This window comes from Ceratotherium simum, chromosome 8 (genome assembly GCF_057802395.1).
Source record: "Ceratotherium simum simum isolate JZ-2026a chromosome 8, ASM5780239v1, whole genome shotgun sequence".
In the NCBI taxonomy this organism is placed as follows: Eukaryota; Metazoa; Chordata; class Mammalia; order Perissodactyla; family Rhinocerotidae; genus Ceratotherium; species Ceratotherium simum.
This window is the reverse complement of record NC_141907.1, coordinates 72,717,905-72,736,218: the sequence shown is the minus strand read 5'-3', so window position 1 is coordinate 72,736,218 and position 18,314 is coordinate 72,717,905. Positions and strand designations below refer to the sequence as shown.

The window sequence follows — 18,314 nt, the reverse complement described above, 5'->3', positions numbered from 1 at the left end:
ATTACTTCTTTCCTTCACATGAAGGGAAATGAGTGTTTAACTTGTGCCTCCTGGTGAGCACGGCGAGTGCTATCTCCATTTTTTCCTACATTCCCTTTCTCTCCTCCTTGTTCCCAAGATTCTTGCTTCCAGCTGGGCCTGGAGGAGACCCAGCATAGCCACCAGCTGCCTCTCCCTCCTTGAAGGAAACCAGGGTACTTGCTTCTTAAGGAAACAATAGTCCCCACCTTCTTGCACTCTCTATTTTGACTTTGCGCCCAAACAGCCTGAATATAGGCAGAACGTAGAACTTAATGTCTCAACCAGCACAATCTATTTAACCATGATCGGCACCATTCATACGCCACTAGGCCAATTCCAAACCAATGAATGCAAGATTCCTTTCACACGATAAAGTACACTGATTTACCACAAATCTATTTGAAGTGGGAAACAGGTTTTTTAAATTCTTAAGTACTCTCTGCAAGCTCTCATTAATATGACTTTGAAAAGAAGAAAAAGAGACAGAGGCTTAAAACCCTTTTCCCAGCAGTATGAACAACTCCCAGAAAAAGTTAACAGGCTGAGATGTTATTGTGACTAGTCCTCATGGAGAGTTCTCAGGCACTCTCAAATTTTAATGAGGTAAATCATATTCCTTTGGAGAGTCTGTGAGTCCATTGCTAATATTTCCATTTCAATAGCTGATAGAGTACCAAAGGAGAAAAATATCACAAGGGAGAAAATAAAACTTTAGATATAACAGGCTGATTTCTGGCATCTGAGAAAAAACACAGCATAGTGGCAGGGCTGACCCTTGCTGGTAAAGCAGCTGGGGAATAAATGCAGGCTTTACATGGCGCCCAGCAAATCTTACAACCACATCAGCAGGCTACAGAATTGGCAGGAAGAATAAATCTCTGCATCACCACAAAATCCCACTCCCACCCATCCACCACTGCCTCAGACATAAACTCACACCCACACACTGCAAAAAGAGTCTCCTAACCCTGGAAGGTATTTGTATCAATCATATTAACAAATGCATATTCATACTCACCTGGGAATTTATGTATTGCTGGGGAAAGATGTTGTAGTAAGGGATGGGAGGTACCAAAAAGGTACCAGACTTTAAAAGAGTCTGCTTCATTTCATTTTAACTAGTTTGACACTTAAATGGGGGAAGGACCACTAACAAATGAATGCCTGACTCATGGACCAGGTGACACCACTTGTTAAAGACAAAGTTTTCAGGCCACTCGCATAATCTTCGTGGTCTTTCTAAAAATGGGTAAAGCTGATGGTGAAGCTCACTGAGCTGAAGCTGCTATGAGTCTCCTACAGCTCCCTTTGGAGAAGTTCCGCTGTGTGACACCAAACTCAGCTTTAGTTATGTAAGGCCCGATAAATGGAAATCTTTACCATTCAAGTCACTCTTTTATCCTCCATCCTTAAAATTCAGCGATTTTCTTTAAACACAGATCATTGTGATCTTTGTTGACCTAATCCCAGCAATCTCCCAGAGCCCATACAGAACATGCAAAATAAGAAAACAATAAAACCTATGAGCCATTTTATTTAACACTATCCTGCACTATGTGTCTACCACACTGTGCTTAACACTAAGATAGAGAGATGAATACGACACTAACTCTCAGAAAATACACAATTCCACATCATATATAATAAACACTACAGAGAAAGTCACTGCCTCATGATGACAGCCATTAGTTTTGTTCTAAAAGCAGATGTGAAGGTGTTGAGTTCATAAAAGGAACTATAGATCATAATACGGAGCAAAGATAAGACTCCATGATTCCACTTTAACTGTCAAAGACCCAAGTCTGCACACAACATGAAATCGGCCTTGTAGAAGACACTAGGGTTGCCTACCCCTCAGCCTTGCACCAGAACCCTCAGGGCCCCTCCCCAAGCCTAGGAGATAAGCACTGACTGCGCCCATCAGGGGATACTTATTTCACTTAGGCACACCAGTGACTGGTCTAGAGTAGGCACCTAACCCAGGCCTGGTCAAGGAGACCAAAGAGGATGTATATGGAGGGTTCCTGGGAAAGACTGTCCTCATTTCGAAAGGAGACACAAGAGAAGAAAACTCCCCTTCCTGTCTGCCTTTGAATACAGCTGTGTGAGGATGTGATGCCTGGAGCTGTGGCAGTCACCTGGTGACTGTGAGGGGACAAGCCAAGGGAAGAAAGTCAACAAACTGAAGACGGAAGAACACAAAGATGGGAAGCACCTGGGTGCATGATGGTGTCACGGGGCCCCTGATTTACCAACCCTCGAAATCTCTCTCCATGGACTTATGTGAGATCATGAGTTTTACTCATTGTTCATGCCACATTTAGCTTAGTATTCTGTTACTCGCAGATGAAAGCATCCTGGCTGATGCAGGCCATTTAAAAAAAAAGAGCAGGGATCAAACAGATTCAGACTCCAGAGTGATCTCAAGCAATTACAGAATGCAGAAAGGAAAACCACTTACCCTCCTTCAGGTCATTTATATCCCTGTCCAAAGATGCACCCCATCAAAGCTAACCGGAACCTAAAGTAACTGCCCACAAATTTCAGCTGGGCTCAGCATCAGTGGATTTCACTCTATTTTCTGAACCTGTGGCAAGATCAAATCACCTGGCTAACTGTTGCCAAATCACTTCAAGTCCTCCAGGAGCATCACAAAGTAGCCCTTGGTGTGCCACAGTGCCCACAGTGGCCTAATTTGCTTCCCCTATCTTTGCAATTTTGGACCAGAATGCTGGAGGCAATGTTAACCATGGCGTAGAGATAAGATACAGATATGCACGTCCATATGTGGATAACCAGTTTTTACAGAGTGCCAATATATGCAAGGTACTTTTCTTGGGACCAATAAAGTAAAGGACCCCAAGCAATTGAAAATAAAACAGACGGTCCTTTAAAACTCAAAATATAAAAATGAGCATAATGTGTGACGTCTCTCTTAATGACTCTAGCTTACATCATCTCCCTCCCCTGAATGTATATACCATTCATCAGATTCTAAGATCCAGGGAAGAATCTTAGGATCTTTTTATAGGGAACCTATAAAAATGATGGACACAATTCTTTATATATATATAAATATATATTTGTAACGAATTTATCAATTTGTTAACATGCTGGAGTAGTAGGATCAAAACAATTGTATTGCAAGGTATTAACATAAATTACTACTACTACTACTACTACTACTACTACTACTAACAGCTAGCACTAATTGAGTGTTTGCTTTGGGCCAGGCATTATTCCAAACACCTGACATGCAACTCACTAAATCCTCACAACCCCCCTAATAGGTAGATATTATTATTATCTATGTTTTACAACTAAGAAAACTGAGACCCAGAGAAGTTAAGCAACTTTCCCAGAGCCACACAGCCAGGGAGTGGCAGAGCCAGGATTCCAAGCCAGGAAGTCTGGCTCCAGAGTCCATGCTCTGATTTATTATACTGCCTCCATAATTAGCTAACACTCTAAATTAAAATCATTCACAATAACGATTTCAATTGCTATGAGTCATTAAATAATTATAATAGAAATTGCAATACATGTCTTCATAATGAGCGAAAAAAATGATTCAAAGTCTACAAGGATATGAGACAGTATATATCTGCTGGAGAGTTACCAAAGATTTCAACATTACATGCTATCATAGGGCATTTACTCAGAAAGACAAAGATTCCAGTAGCTCTTGAAGACCTGTAAAGTATCAGCTGACTAGAATACACCATCCAGACTGACAAATTTAGAAACATTTCACCTATCCTAGATCTATCAAGATCACAGATCGCCAAGCTAAAGAAGATCATCAAAACAGCCAAACAATGAAATCGTTATTGTAACACAAAAATTCAGAATTAAAGGATGGCCTTACTCACTAAAGTCATGGAACAACCCTGGAGCACAGACACCACCACCAAGCTGCCCCTTCTCTGAACTGCTAGAGCTTGCTCCTCCTGCAAGGTCACATACCTAAGATAAACTTGAACTTTATATGTGTGTAGGTGTAAAAGAGGACATTTGTTATAAATCAGAATTCGGCACTGTTGGTGACCCGACTTAGACCTAACTCTTCGCTGTCACTCTGATTTTGACACACTTAGGACCTTCATCACCGGCTCAGCACATGGTAAACTGCATTGTGTAACCTTTACAGGAACACATCTCATCTTCCCACCTAGCCTGTAAACTCAAAAAGGGTGGGCTCTGCACTAAGTGTGTTGTGTTCTGACAGTATCTAGAACAATCCTAATAGTCTAGTCACTCAGTAAACATGTGCTGAATCCATGACTGAATGGTAAGAAGTAAATAATTCAAGGAAATAAAGGAACAAAGAACAAGAGGCAAATTGCGAGGCAAAATGTATCAGCCTGAGATAAGAATTATCATGTGTACTTTTCCCCCAGATCATCTGGTTCTCAAAAGAGCATGAAAGAACAGCCTGACAAACAGTCATCTAATGATTTTAAAGATGAAAAGGGAATTGTTTCTCCGTACCTTTAATCAAAGCACCTTGATCATATTTGGTATTTAACCAGTAAATTCTGGAATACAAACTTCTTGGTGGCCAAATTTATATACTTTTTATTTCTTTTATAAAGACTAAGTGGAAATTAAATGTAAACAAGAAAAACATTTTGAGAATAAAATTCTATTGGCCCTTCTCGATCAGCCTGAGGTTAAAAAGACGTCCATGGACACAATTCCAGGATTATTAAAACCAAACTGTCAGGACCCAAGCAAGACTCTAACTCAACTCCCTTTCCTGTTCTCCTTTATGTATACCTGGGATAATACTACTGACCTACTTTACAGGACTATCATGAGGATTCATCAGCTTAAAAATGCTAAGCACAACAAGATGAAGACAGCTTATAATATGTACAGTTAACCAATTTTACAATTAATAAAAGAACTGAGTCTCTTGTATCACGATGCAAACCACTGTGTTAATTACTTAAAAGCAGCACTGCAAATTTTTAAGTCACAAATAACACCTCACATTAAAGAATATGGTCACTAATAAGTATATGTTTTCTAAAACATTCAAATATCTTTCAAGTAGGCTGAGTACCAAAAACAGAAAAAAGGAATTTTTGATGAACCACACCACAAAATAAAACTATTAAATGACATTTGACAAAATTATTAAATGACAATTACTAAATGACAGATGATCCCTAGGCCTCTGGACCAGAAAGCTGTCCACTCAGCTATCAAAGAAGTCAACACATCCCATGGGGTTTGACTACTACTCTTATTGTCATCATCAGAAAGGGTTGTACAGCCTCCAGGACCAACTGCCATTCCTAATGAGCAAGGGATGGGACCTGGAACAGGTACAATGTTGAGATCTGAACATTTCCTATGGCACCTTCTGCCTTTTATATCAGAGTTATGCCCATGAAAACATACACTTCAATAATAGGAAGTCATTATAGGATTTATTCTATTTCCTTTCAGCTCAGCTAGTTTGCTTTTCAGCAAAAGCTGATTAACATGACAGAGTTATCGCGTCCTTCAGATGCCCGAGAGCAACCTGATAAGCTAGTTGCAAGTGTTACTTCTACAGGGGTAGCAGCAACCACAGCTCTGGGAATTGACGCTTTTTGAGATGTTCTGCTTTATAAACCTTATTTATCAAACAGCGGGAGAACTGTTACATATGGTGATGGGCATTATGGAAATGCTTAGATGGAATACAAAATGTGAATTCGAATTGGATTAAATTACCTGGAAGAAAGAGAGAACTAACTTAGGAGGAAGTAAAAGGAACCAATCATAGATATGAATCAAACAGGGTTGCACAGAAATGTTAAGAGTCTGCTTATAAATTGTTACCCTTGGGGTTTGCCATGAAAAGGTTTCCTGGAATGTCTACGTAGAATTTTTAAAACTGACCATAGTCAAATCAGATTAAACTAAATAACTGCACCTTCCCCAGTTCTTGCCTACTCAAGATAGGCAGAAAGGTTAGAGGAGGTTTACATAAATTCAGACATCCCTAATAACACAAGGATTAGCTTATGCTAAAGTCCCAATTCAGGAAATCAGGGTATGTATGGGGAAAGGAGAACTGTCCGGTTAGCTGGAGAGCAGTGCTGACAATGTGGCAGGGGTGGGAATGAGAGAAGCACAGTGAATCGAGGTAAAATTTTTTAATTTTTTCCTATGGGCAACCAGTCTCTATTTTAGTTTAACAAAATATTTCAAGATTTGCTTAATGTTCAGTTACAGATTGATCACTTATAAAAAATCATCATTTGGAAAAAAACCGATGTTTCGTTTGCTTGCTTTATTAAAAATGAAGAGGCACACAAGCCTTTCTGTAACGTAGCTCTGTAACTCTATGTCTTAGGAAATCCAGAGATGAATTCATGGGCAAAAACATGAGGAAATTAGTTAGCAATAATCCTACAATGCCCTAATCGCTGAAACTTCCCTGATATTTGGGGGGAGATAAGGTTGATATCACAACGTGAGGGACAGAATGAAGGAGAGAAAAGTCTCACAGAAGAGGAATATGCAAAACAGTTACAATCCAACACTTTTTTTAAAAAAGCTGGACATTGAATGTAGATGGGGCTTTGATATTCTGCCCATGAAATATGCTTCTGGGAATCACAGGCCTCTGTGCCCTTGCCCGAGGCACAAATGAGTCATGGACACACCTAAGCTAGAACCTGAGGCTGCCTGACACACTGGGAAAATACCTGGGCTGGCCCAACCCGGAGTTTCAGTACTGACGTGTCCTTGGATCATCCTCTGCCCACCACACACAGAGACATCCACCAAGTTGGTTATACATAAGGCCAGTGCTAAGAAGGAGAGAAACGAGAGTAAGGAAGGCACAGCAGCCTCGGGAGCAGCAAAAGCCATAGGAAACTATTAGATGTTCTCAAGGAAGAAAACAAGAAGCAACCCTTAAATCACCGTGGAGTGCCTCGTACCACCGCTCTGTCACAGGTACAAGATGCCTCCGAAAAAATGAATCCGTGTACCTCGCAGCTGTGCCCTTTAGAGACAAAGTGTATAAACCGATATTTGATGACTTGCAGGACAGACTCAAGGCACACGTTCAAACAGAACAGCTTCATCCTGGTGCATCCCCTACAGCACCACCTCTTCCACCTTTCTTTCCCCTCACTCTTTCTAATCCTTCATACTGCCAAGTCCTTTGGTCTGGGACTGACGTCCAGTGGAAATCACAAATCTGTCCATTGTCCCCAGAAACATCCTCTCCGGGGAGGTGGCCTTCTACCAAGCTCTCTCCCCAAATACCACAGGGGTTATTTGAGGGTAGCAGTCCTGTGGGGCAGCGCCACCAGAGACTACCTGGCACAGGGTCTGTCTGTCACTGTCTTCCCCTCCACGCCTAGTGGCTCTCCAGTTAACAGTTCTCAGTAAGCACATATAGACAACAAGCTCATTCTCTTTTTCCCACTCATTAAAAATAAATCCCAATGGTACACAGATTTAGAACACACCTACCAATGAGAAAGTTAAAGGAAGAGAGGGAGGCGCCCACCCACATAATCTTTCCATTCAGAGAGGCACTATTCTGCAGCAGCGATGGAGTTTATAATTAACAGAAAAGCTTAACCAACACAGAAATTTCTGGAATCTCTTGTAATTTACACTAGAGCCTTGCTTATTCCAAATTTAGAGTACAAGCATGGGCTGGATTCAGTGGTTGAATCCGAAAGCCTTCTTGGCACACCTCTAGCACAAGTTTCTTGCAATCACTCAGGCTTGCCTACGGGGAGCGGCTGCCTGCTGACTGAGGCGCTGGCCTGACCCAATGTGCAGGCAGCAGCAGAGAGGCTGCTCCGACACTGCTCACTCCCAGAGGCCACGAACCATCACCAGGAGCTCTATGGAGCTGTGTCAGGCGGCACTCAGATGTGTTCACCAGGGTGCCTTCTACAGATCTTTGCTATCATTGTACTGCAAGGTTTTGTTTCCTTTGCCACCGCCACCCCAGGTTCTAAGACAAGCATGTGCAGTGAGGCACACCTGAGCGACTGCTCTGCTGGGAGGCTACCTGACAGAAGGCAGAGTCACGGAGCACACAGACATGAGGGCCAGAGGATGGCGGCCTTCACAGGCTACAGGTAGCTTTGTGGAGTCTCCTTTACCATTTGAATCAACTTCATCAAGAGCTACACTGCAACAGGAAGTCTCTTCCTTTTACAGAAAAGGGAACTGAGGCTCTGAAATCCCAAGTCAGAGAGGAGTAAAGCCTCCAGTAGATTTGTCTGCCTCCAGCGTTCACTCTAACCATGGTGTCTCTGCAGGAGTGCTGCAAAGGTCTCCTCCTGGTCCCGAAAATACCCCCTTCAAAGGCTGGCCAGGTGGGTACAAGCCCTTCAAGGATTATTGGTGCGAAGTGGGCCTTAAGTGTCCCTAAGTCCTGGCGGAATGTATTCAGTCCTGCAGGAAGGAGCACGCTGCGGGGCGACGACAGGCCTCTAACCACTCTGTAGGCTCTAGCCGTCAGACACTGGCTCGCACCTGGGAAACAGCAAGAGCAGGAGCTTCATGTCAGACACAAGCGAGTCTAAACAGGAGGAAGGGAAAGAAGACCTTGGGTTTTAACCTTCTCCAATACGAAAGCCATTTCTAGTCAAAAACCTTCCTGCCACCTCCATAATAGCTGTATATTATACTTTTGTATTATATTAATTGGTAAAACACATAATGAATAGGATTTACTAACTGGAATGAATGGCACTTTGAATTGAATTTTTATTTTAGTGAAGAAGATCTACTTACATTCGAAGACCTGCACTATCAGGGACATTGTACATAATTTTATTTATTTATTTTTTCTCTCAAAGCCCCAGTAGATAGTTGTATGACATAGGTGCACATCCCTCTAGTTGCTGCATGTGGCATGCGGCCTCAGCATGGCTGGAGAAGCAGTGCGTCGGTGCGTGCCCGGGATCCGAACCCAGGCCGCCAGCAGCGGAGCGCATGCACTTAACCGCTAAGCCACGGGGCCGGCCCAGGCTTATGTACATATAAAGATGTACATACAGGCCACACTACAAACCCCTTCCCTAAAATCCCCAGAGTTCAGGGCGCACAGGTTAGGGATCCCCTGGCTGGAACACTGGGTTCCAGGTGAGCAGGCTGGTGGGGTGTCTCAGGGAGGGCTCCCATGAGGGAATCTGGAGGCAAAGAACAGGGAAGGAGACCACAAATCATACTTCACATACTTCATACTTTGCTCAAGACCAGCTTGCAGCCCTTTATCCAATGGTCAACATAAAAATCAATGATTATAAATTAATACTGACATTTGGGCAGGGGAACTCTGGAACACAGCCACTTGCTACGGGAGGGAATAAATATGAGAAAAGAAGGAGACAGTGTCACAGAAAAAAACTAGCTCACCCTGATGCCAAACTGACTTGCCTAAATGAACACAAGAGTCATATCCTCTAGAAAAAAACAGCAAGGCTGTTCTTTAATGAAGCTTCGGTACCTTGATTTGATTTGGATTGAATAAAAAAGATAGCAAGTAACAAAGAAAATGGCATATGCCCATGTCAGTGTGACAAATCAATATGGCCACAATTTAATACCCTATCTTATCATTTCTCACAAAAAGGAGACGAATTTAAAAATCATCACTACTCCTCCAAATGCAGCTGAAATCCAAGACTGAGAAAATACCTCATAGGTCCATGCTACATATATACTGAAGGTCAACCTTAGATTCCTTAGGGAGAAAAAGTGGGAAGAAAAAAATTCAAACCAATGGAATTTACATATACACAGCACCTGTTATAAATAAATGAAAGACACTGAAACTTAAGGAATGTAATTAGCCCCCTACCTTTCCAGCTTATCCCCTCTCATTACTCTCCATCACCAGTCTTACCTCACTATTCGACATTCTCTGAACAAGGATTGCACTTCATACCCATGACATTATCACTGGGAACATTCCAGTGTGCAATAAGCTTGCTGTTCCTGCCACATTCATACACACACACACACAAACATACTTGCTACTCATGCAACCTACTCGACCCCCAAAGGCAGGATGAATCCCCCCCTCCCCTTCTCCTCCCATCATATTCTTCAACTTCCCTCAGACATCCTTCCACAGGGAACCCCTGGAGCCACATCATCACTCTCTCTCACTCATCTTTCTACTCACAACACCAAGCACAGTGCTTACTTAGCCCAAAATGCTTAACAAAAGCATGTTGTAGAAATAAATGAATGAACAGGCAATTAGGAGGAAAAGTTAGGGAAAGGTGCTTCTGATACTGATTGTCTGAGGATTACCTAGTCACAAAAACAATCATAATGTCTTAGCATTCAATTACTGGGGAAAATCTATTTCTCTAACTCTGAGCTAACTAGTCAACTTCCCTCCCCTGGTAACTGATATTACACGTTACCTAATAAGATGAAAAAGGAAAAGTCTGGTTTTCCATCAAAAGGCTTGAATTAGACACAAAAATTCCAAAAAGTAGGGATCCCTGAACTGTTCAAAGAGCCTCCCTGGAAGATCAATGCTCGGTGAAGAAATCCTTGACCACCTCTTCCCCATTGCTCAGCCTTTCTCCCCGACCATCAAGGCAGACCAGGTGCACTCACCTGGCTTGTTTCCTTCCCTCTCATGGCCCAGCTGGCCCTTGGTGTTCAAACCGCACGTGTAAACCTCTCCATCCTCCAGCAGGAACACGGAGTGGTTTCCTCCACAGGCCACTTCCTTGACGCTTCTATCCGATATGAATCCACACACCTGTGGCTCGGCCACAATCCCCTGCAGGTTGGTGCTGATCCCAGGTTGGCCCAGAGACCAATATCCCCAACATAACATTGTTCTTATCCTTCAGGGAGTCATGTAGCCTAGAAGAGAGTTTTGTAAAAGAGGTTAAAAAAAAAAATAGGTCAGAGAAAATCACTTTAAGTAATAACTGTAATTAATTTAAAAAAACAACTTCCCCTTAATATTCTTCAGATACCTTGCATCCCAAAATAATACATATTAATATTGTTGAAAGTAGTTTTGTGGGCCGGCCCTGTGGCTTAGCAGTTGGGTGCGCGTGCTCCGATGCAGGCGGCCCGGGTTCGGATCCCAGGCGCTCACCGACGCACCGCTTCTCTGGCCATGCTGAGGCCGCGTCCCACATACAGCAACTAGAAGGATGTGCAGCTATGACATACAACTATCTACTGGGGCTTTGGGGGGAAAAATAAATAAATAAAATCTTTAAAAAAAAAAAAAAAGAAAGTAGTTTTGTAATAATAATGCCATTTTTGCGTTTTAGTAAGAGTTTTAAAAAACATTTCCACACAAATTTTGTTTGTGTAAATGAATAGTGGACACAAACAGAATGTGGTTTTCAGATCACTGATGAGAAACCTTGAGTCCAAGAGACTTGCTAAAACAATCTTTGCAAACCATTATGGCAATAATGGTTCTCAAATTACCCTCATGAATTCACCTTGTCCTTCCTAGTTGCACTTTTCCTTTGAGTTTTCTCCTTATTTAATTTTTTAAAAAATTTTGAACTGGGGCCAGCCCAGTGGAGCAAACAGTTAAGTGCATGTGCTCTGCTGTGGCGGCCCGGGGTTCGCCGGTTCGGATCCCGGGCATGCACCGACGCACTGCTTAGCAGCCATGCTGTGGCGGCGTCCCATATAAAGTGGAGGAAGATGAGCACGGATGTTAGCCCAGGGCCAGTCTTCCTCAGCAAAAAGAGAGGAGGATTGGCGGATGTTAGCACAAGGCTGATCTCCTCACAAAAAAAAAAAATTTTTTTTTGAACTAATTAACTCCTTTAGGTAACCTATTGTTAGCATGGATAGTAGTAACGCACTAGTCAAAATGGAAATGAGAAATGGAAAAAAAAAACGTTATCTTCTCTGCCATTCCCTCTTACACATCCTTCAGGATCTGAGTCAAGCTTCACCTCCTACCTGAGAGCCTCGGGGGACCACTCAGCCAGAGTCAGCCTGCAGCTCTCTGACACATCTACTATATTGCCCTAATTGGACACTTTCTCTGTATCTTATAACTTAACTCCTCAGCTGGATTTTAATCACCTTAAACAGAGACCATAGTATAACATATACCTCTTCAATTTAGCAGGTACTCAATCAACTTTTGGCCAATTGATGATTACTGCTGACTCTAGCCTAAAGTTTCACTATCTTTTAAAAATTCACGCTTCCCTTTCATACAAACAAAAACAAAATCTCATCTCTCTCTACCAGTTCACACCCACTAGAATGGCTATAATCAAAAAGGACAGATAACAAGTGTTGGTGAGGATGTGGAGAAACTGGGGCCATCCTACACTGCTGGTGGGAATGTAACATGGTGCAAGTGCTTTGGAAAACAGTCTGGTAGCTCCTCAAAAGGCAAAACAGAAGTGTGACCATATGATCCAGCAATTTCACTCCTAGGTATATACCCAACAGGACTGCAAACATATGTCCACACAAAAACTTGTACACAAATGTTCACAACAGCATTATTCATAATACCAGAAGGTGGAAATAACCCAAATGTCCATCAATTGATGAATGGATAAGCAAAATGTGGTATTTCCATACAATGGAATATTATTTGGCTACCTATGGTAATGCTATCTGCCTTACTCTTTGAACTCTTGAGGCCTTCAAGAAAGGCATGAAAAGACCCAAAATAAAATATAAAAGTAAATCTCAATTTGCTGTCTTAATCAGAAAGTTCTGCTGCTTCTCGAGATTTTTGTTCCTTGTCTAGACTCTAGAACTAAAAAAATATTAACCTTAAATGTTATTCTTTGAGTTAACCGTAAAGAAAGGAGAGATAAAATGCCAACTGGAGGCGGGAGTTGGATATACATTTAAAAAGACCAGCAAGATCACATAATCTTTCCATAATTTAATTTTCCCAATTTGCTAAACTGCTGTATTCACACTAACGTCTTTCTTCATTTTTAATGTTCCATGAGTTTGTCTCATCTCGCCTACCAATAATTATATAAGCAACATCATAGTGCTTACTATACAGCAGTCACTGTGCCATTAACCATTTTATATCATTATCTCATTTCATCTTCACAACAACCCTAACCATGAGTACTATTTTTAGCCTCATTTTCAGATAAAGCAAGGCTCAGACAGATTAAGAAGCATGCCCAAGGTCACACTACTATAAGGAACCAGAACCAGGCTATGAATCTAGGCCTGATGCCAATGTCCACACTCTTATCCACTGGGCTACACTGCCACCTAAGTAGATTTATATGTCACCTACAGGAGCAAGAACACAAAAAGTACTTGTGGATTCACTAAATTGTAGTCAGTATATAATAGAGGATGTCCTGGAAACTTGAAAATAAAGTTGCCAGTTGAGAGTGAAACTAGTCAGAATTAAGAGATAATGAATGAGATTAGGTAGCTGTAGCATTAAGCCATCCCCTTCAGCAGCCAAGGACAGTGTATCTAAAAATATGGTATCAAGAAGCTATGATTGTATGTCTACACAAAGATCTATAAACAATACCCACAGCAGCTTTATTCATACTAAATAAAAATAGCAACAACCCAAATGTCCAGGAACAGGAGCATGGATAATCAGATTGCAGTATATTCATACAATGGAACACTACTCATCAATAAAGGGTTGGGGGGTGGAGACCATGACTGAAATGCAGTGATGTAAAAGAAAGCTGCAACTCATTGTGGTGCAACCTTTCTGAAAAATAAAGGTTAATTTTAAAAAAGTTCCTCAAGGGTATTATCAACTGCTTTTTTGTCTGTCTAATATCTCTGCCCAAGTCCCTCTTTATCTGGTAACAAACTCAACCCCGTCTTGCACAAGAGTGGGCATGACCCTGGCCAAGCCAATCAGAGGATGCCACCCCTAAGCCACAGCACATGACCCACACCAAGCCAATCAGAGAGCCACCCCTAAGCCAAAGCACATGACCCACACCAAGCCAATCAGAGAGCCACCCCTAAGCCAAAGCACATGACCCACACCAAGCCAATCAGAGAGCCACCCCTAAGCCAAAGCACATGACCCACGCCAAACCAATCAGAGAGCCACCCCTAAGCCACAGCACGTGACCCACGCCAAGCCAATCAGAGAATGCCACCTCTAAGCCAAAGCACATGACCCACGCCAAACCAGAGAGCCACCCCTAAGCCAAAGCACATGATCCATGCTAAGTCAATCAGAGAATGCTACCCCTCTGAAGAAAAACTGAGGCTGCTGAAAGCTACCTCCCCTCCCACACAGAGGACACCTGTAGGTCATTATGAAGCTATGAGCCACAGAGGATCAAAAATAAGAGACAGAAAGAGTCCCGATGATGTGACTGAGCCTTGGATCCGCTCTTGCCTGGTATCAGCACCACCACCTTCACTCTTCCTAAGTACAGTTGTTCTTCATTATTCATGGATTCCATACTCTGTGAATTTGCCTACTCACTGAAATTTATCTGCAACCCCAAAATCAATACTTGGAGCATTTCTGCAGTCATTTCCAGACATGTGCAAAGAGATGAAAAATTTGAGTCACCATCCACAGACATTCCCAGCTGAAATCAAACAACATGCTGTTCTGCCTTCTTGTTTCAACTCTCATACTGTAACCAAGTGGTCTTTTTGCAGTCTATTTAGTGCCATGTTTTTCACATTTTTATATTCTTTTGTTGGTGATTTTGCTGTTTAAAATGGCCCCCAAGCATAGAGCTGAAGTGCCGTCTAGTGTTCCTAAGCACAAGAAGGCTATGATGCGCCTTATAGAGAAACACATGTATTAGATGAGCTTCGTTCATGCAGGAGTTATAGTGCTGTTGGCTGTGAGTTCAATGTTCATGAATCAATAATAGGGTACATCTAAAAGAAAAGGAAGAGGAAATTCACTGATCTGTACATGTGGCTGCTCTGGAAAGTGCTCAAGTAACATCTATAATACATGATGACGCTCTAGAAAAGATGGAAAGAAAAGCAGCTGAATCTGTGGGTTCATGAGGTGATGACTGATTATAGCGTGTAGTAGACAGCACTGTTGTCAGGCTGAAAGCCAAATTAATTTACTGTCACGTTACCCAAGGTCAGCAAAACGTGAAAAACCCTTCTTGACTAGGGTTTTATTATAAAGGAATATCGCATACAATTCATCATTTGTAAGAAATACACATCAAATAACATGTCTAAACGGAAACACAATAAAACAAGGTTAAATATAAATTGTTCACCAGCGGCTCTCAGCAGGAACCTAACCCTGTATTTCCCCAGGAGCATGGCTCAGTATTCACTAATTCAGTGTTCACAGCAACTTTACAGAGCACAACTACCGCGAATAACGAGAATCAACCATATACAAATCTAAGAAGTCCCTTTTTTGTTTATTTGTTTGTTTAAGATTGTTTGGGGGGGTGGCCCCGTGGCATAGTGATTAAGTTCAGCCGCTCTGCTTTAGTGGCCTGGGGTTGGCAGATTCCGATCCCGGGCAAGGACCTACAGCACTTATCAAGCCATGCTGTGGCGGCAACCCACATACAAAGTAGAGGAAGATGGGCACAGATGTTAGCTCAGGCCACTCTTTCTCAAGCAAAAAGAGGAAGATTGGCAACAGGTGTTAGCTCAGGGCCAATCCTCCTCACCAGAGGAAAAAAAAAAAGATTGTTTGAATTACATTTCTGTCATTTGAAATAAAAAAAAACTCCTGACTGATAATATTAATAATTACATTATTAATAATAATAGCAGGTAAGACTTAATTTGAGCTTACTCTGAGTCTGGCACTTTTCTATGTGATTTACAGACATTAAATCATTTAATCTTCTGTGAGGTAGATACTATTCTTATCATCTCTAATTTACAGATGAAAAAAGTGAAACTGAAAAAAAAAGGGATGAAGAAAAGGAATAAAAGTGAGACAGAGAGTGCTGAAGTGACTTGACTAAATCACACAACTAGGTAGTGGCAGAGCTGGGATTGTAGCCTGGACTATGTGCCCTTGACCAGTATGCTATATATAATAAGGAGCCTAGAAAATGGACAGCAAAGGGTCAGAACTTCCCAACATCTCCAGCACTGTCCAGAGAGAAAGGATACCGTGATCAGCCAAACTGACTATTTGATCTCCTAAGTAATTATTGCCCAATAGTGGAGATACGCAGGTCAGACTCCATAATACTAGTCATTAAATTCACTGAGCCACTAGCCTTGCTTAGATTCCATGATTAATAAGCAACTTTAAATAACCTGGTTTCCAAGGCAGATCCTACTACAGAGAAAGAACACTGTGACCAGTTGACCAAAGCATCCCAGCCTTCTTGGCATTTCTACTTCTCATTATTAATTTGGCATCCTGGATCTATCACCTTCTTTTAAGTCGGCTGAGCATGAGTCAGTCTTTGAGAGTCAGCTGAACTCTGGGTGCTTTGGCCAACTGCAAGCCTAGTGAAGCAGCCTGGAGGATGGCCTCATTCCCGATTAACCAGTAGAAACCACTTATGAAAAAAGATAAACAGAACTATTGTTCAAAATCCTCCCCACCTGAGTTATAGTAATAAAATCTTCAAGTAGTCAAATAAAAACTACTTAGAGAAGCAATTAAATAGCAACCACAAATAAGATGTATTCCTATGAATGGATTATTAACCCTAACTGGAAATACGGTCTAGGTCATCATGATGCTCTGCCAAGACTACAGCAGGAGGCACTGAAATCATCTAGCTTTCAGGAGAGAAGTTCAGTGCACTGAAGAGAAGCCAGCCGTTAACATAGCTTTCACTGAAAAGTACCCTCTGGTGGAACCCCCAAATCTAGTAGCTAATGATGTCCACGAATTTAAGGGTCTAGCTTCAGCAATGTTCTTCATCAGTTGGCATTCTGATCTCCCCGTCTTCCCACCCATTTTTCCTCATTCACTGTCTCGCTCTCACTTCTAGAGGAGTAGCACCTTTTATTTCCCTTCAAAACACGCAATAATGAAAGGTGCTACACGAGAATACAGGACTACACTCCAGCTCAGCACATAAACCAGCAACTCTGGCTGTCCCAAACCACCTCAGTCCCAGCCCCTCGATTTCCTGCCTCTTATTTCCCCATCAGAAAACAAAAAGAAGAAAGATGGACATTCTGTTCCCTCAACGTCACACCTGATACTTTTCCCAGTCCTCCTCCTCATCTATTTTTGGTAAAAGATTCAGGATAATCTTAGCAGAGCTTAAGGGTCAAAAGGACTAAAGTTCAAGCCCTGAATTAACCACAGGCGAGCTGTGAAACCTTGGGGAAGGTTTTAACCACTCTACGCCTGTTTCCTGTCTCTACAGTGGGGAGAAGACTGACAGGGTTGTTGTAAGGACTAATGACAGAACACACGTAAAGAGCGCTCAGCATGGTGTCCAGCATACAGTATAAGTGACCAACGAATGCCAGCTGCTATCGTCGCTGTTACTCCTCCTCCCAGTGCTCTTCTCAGAGACCTCAGCAAACAGGATGGTTCCCAACAGAGGCTAGGGGTGCCTCCTTTCTTCCTGTGGTTAGCACCAGCTATGCTCCACCAAACCCACACTACAGCACAGCAGCACTACCGCCGTGTGTCACAACTGTCACGAAGGGGACTTGAGGGTGCTAGGAGAAAGTGTTTTGTATGTATTTTCTTTTAAATTCTCGGGAGGGCAAGGGGGTAGATAAATCTCTTTTTATCAGTCCTAGTGAGTTGAATGCTAAAAGACAAGCTGTAGTTCCTAAATTCTGTCTTATTAATCAGACCGTGCACACAGTGCCTAACAACAGATTCTTACTCCTTTGTTTGAAAGTCACTGAAACCTAAGTAACACTCACACAGGACTTTGAATCTCATTTATAATAGGAATAAGCTTCCTTTCAAATAAGCTTAGAAGCCATTACCTGACTGGTGTCTGGGGAAAGGAGAGTCTTTTTCAACAGCAGGCAAAGGCAATGTCCAAGGCTTCAGTGCTCTGCAAATCCCAGCTTTAAATAAATATGGAGCCAAAACTCAAATGCAGAATTAACTCCAGTAACAAAGAAGATTCATTATAATGATATGCTTTATTGTCAAAAATTTTACTAACATAGGCAGAAATGGCACAGAAGGCAAAGAGAAGGTTTGAACAACGTGAACCCACTCCTTGCTGTTTTCTCTCTCTCCTTCACTTCAACCGGTCTTTGGTCCTCTGATCCTTTTAGCCAACACACAACACATTCCCACCCCTCCCCTGATGATCCCCCTACAGGTGGTGCCTTCTTCACTGCCTGGTGCTGGGCTTTTTGAAACAAAAGAATGATCTCTCTGCTGT

At 42.2% G+C, this 18,314-nt stretch overlaps 1 protein-coding gene across 6 annotated transcripts in view; it reads right to left on the bottom strand.

The window, feature by feature from the left end:
* Positions 1 to 18,314, bottom strand: part of HERC3 (HECT and RLD domain containing E3 ubiquitin protein ligase 3) — a 106,095-nt gene that overhangs the window by 82,759 nt on the left and 5,022 nt on the right. For 4 of the 6 annotated variants that reach the window (XM_087434581.1, XM_087434578.1, XM_004430949.3 and 1 more), the window contains one exon: positions 10,633 to 10,887. In XM_087434581.1, the coding sequence (XP_087290707.1) occupies positions 10,633 to 10,858 (226 nt within the window). In that variant the 5' untranslated portion in view covers positions 10,859 to 10,887. Of the gene's footprint in view, positions 1 to 10,632; positions 10,888 to 17,904; positions 17,989 to 18,314 lie in introns of all 6 variants that reach the window. The other 2 variants (XM_087434579.1, XM_087434577.1) reach the window with 2 other exon arrangements.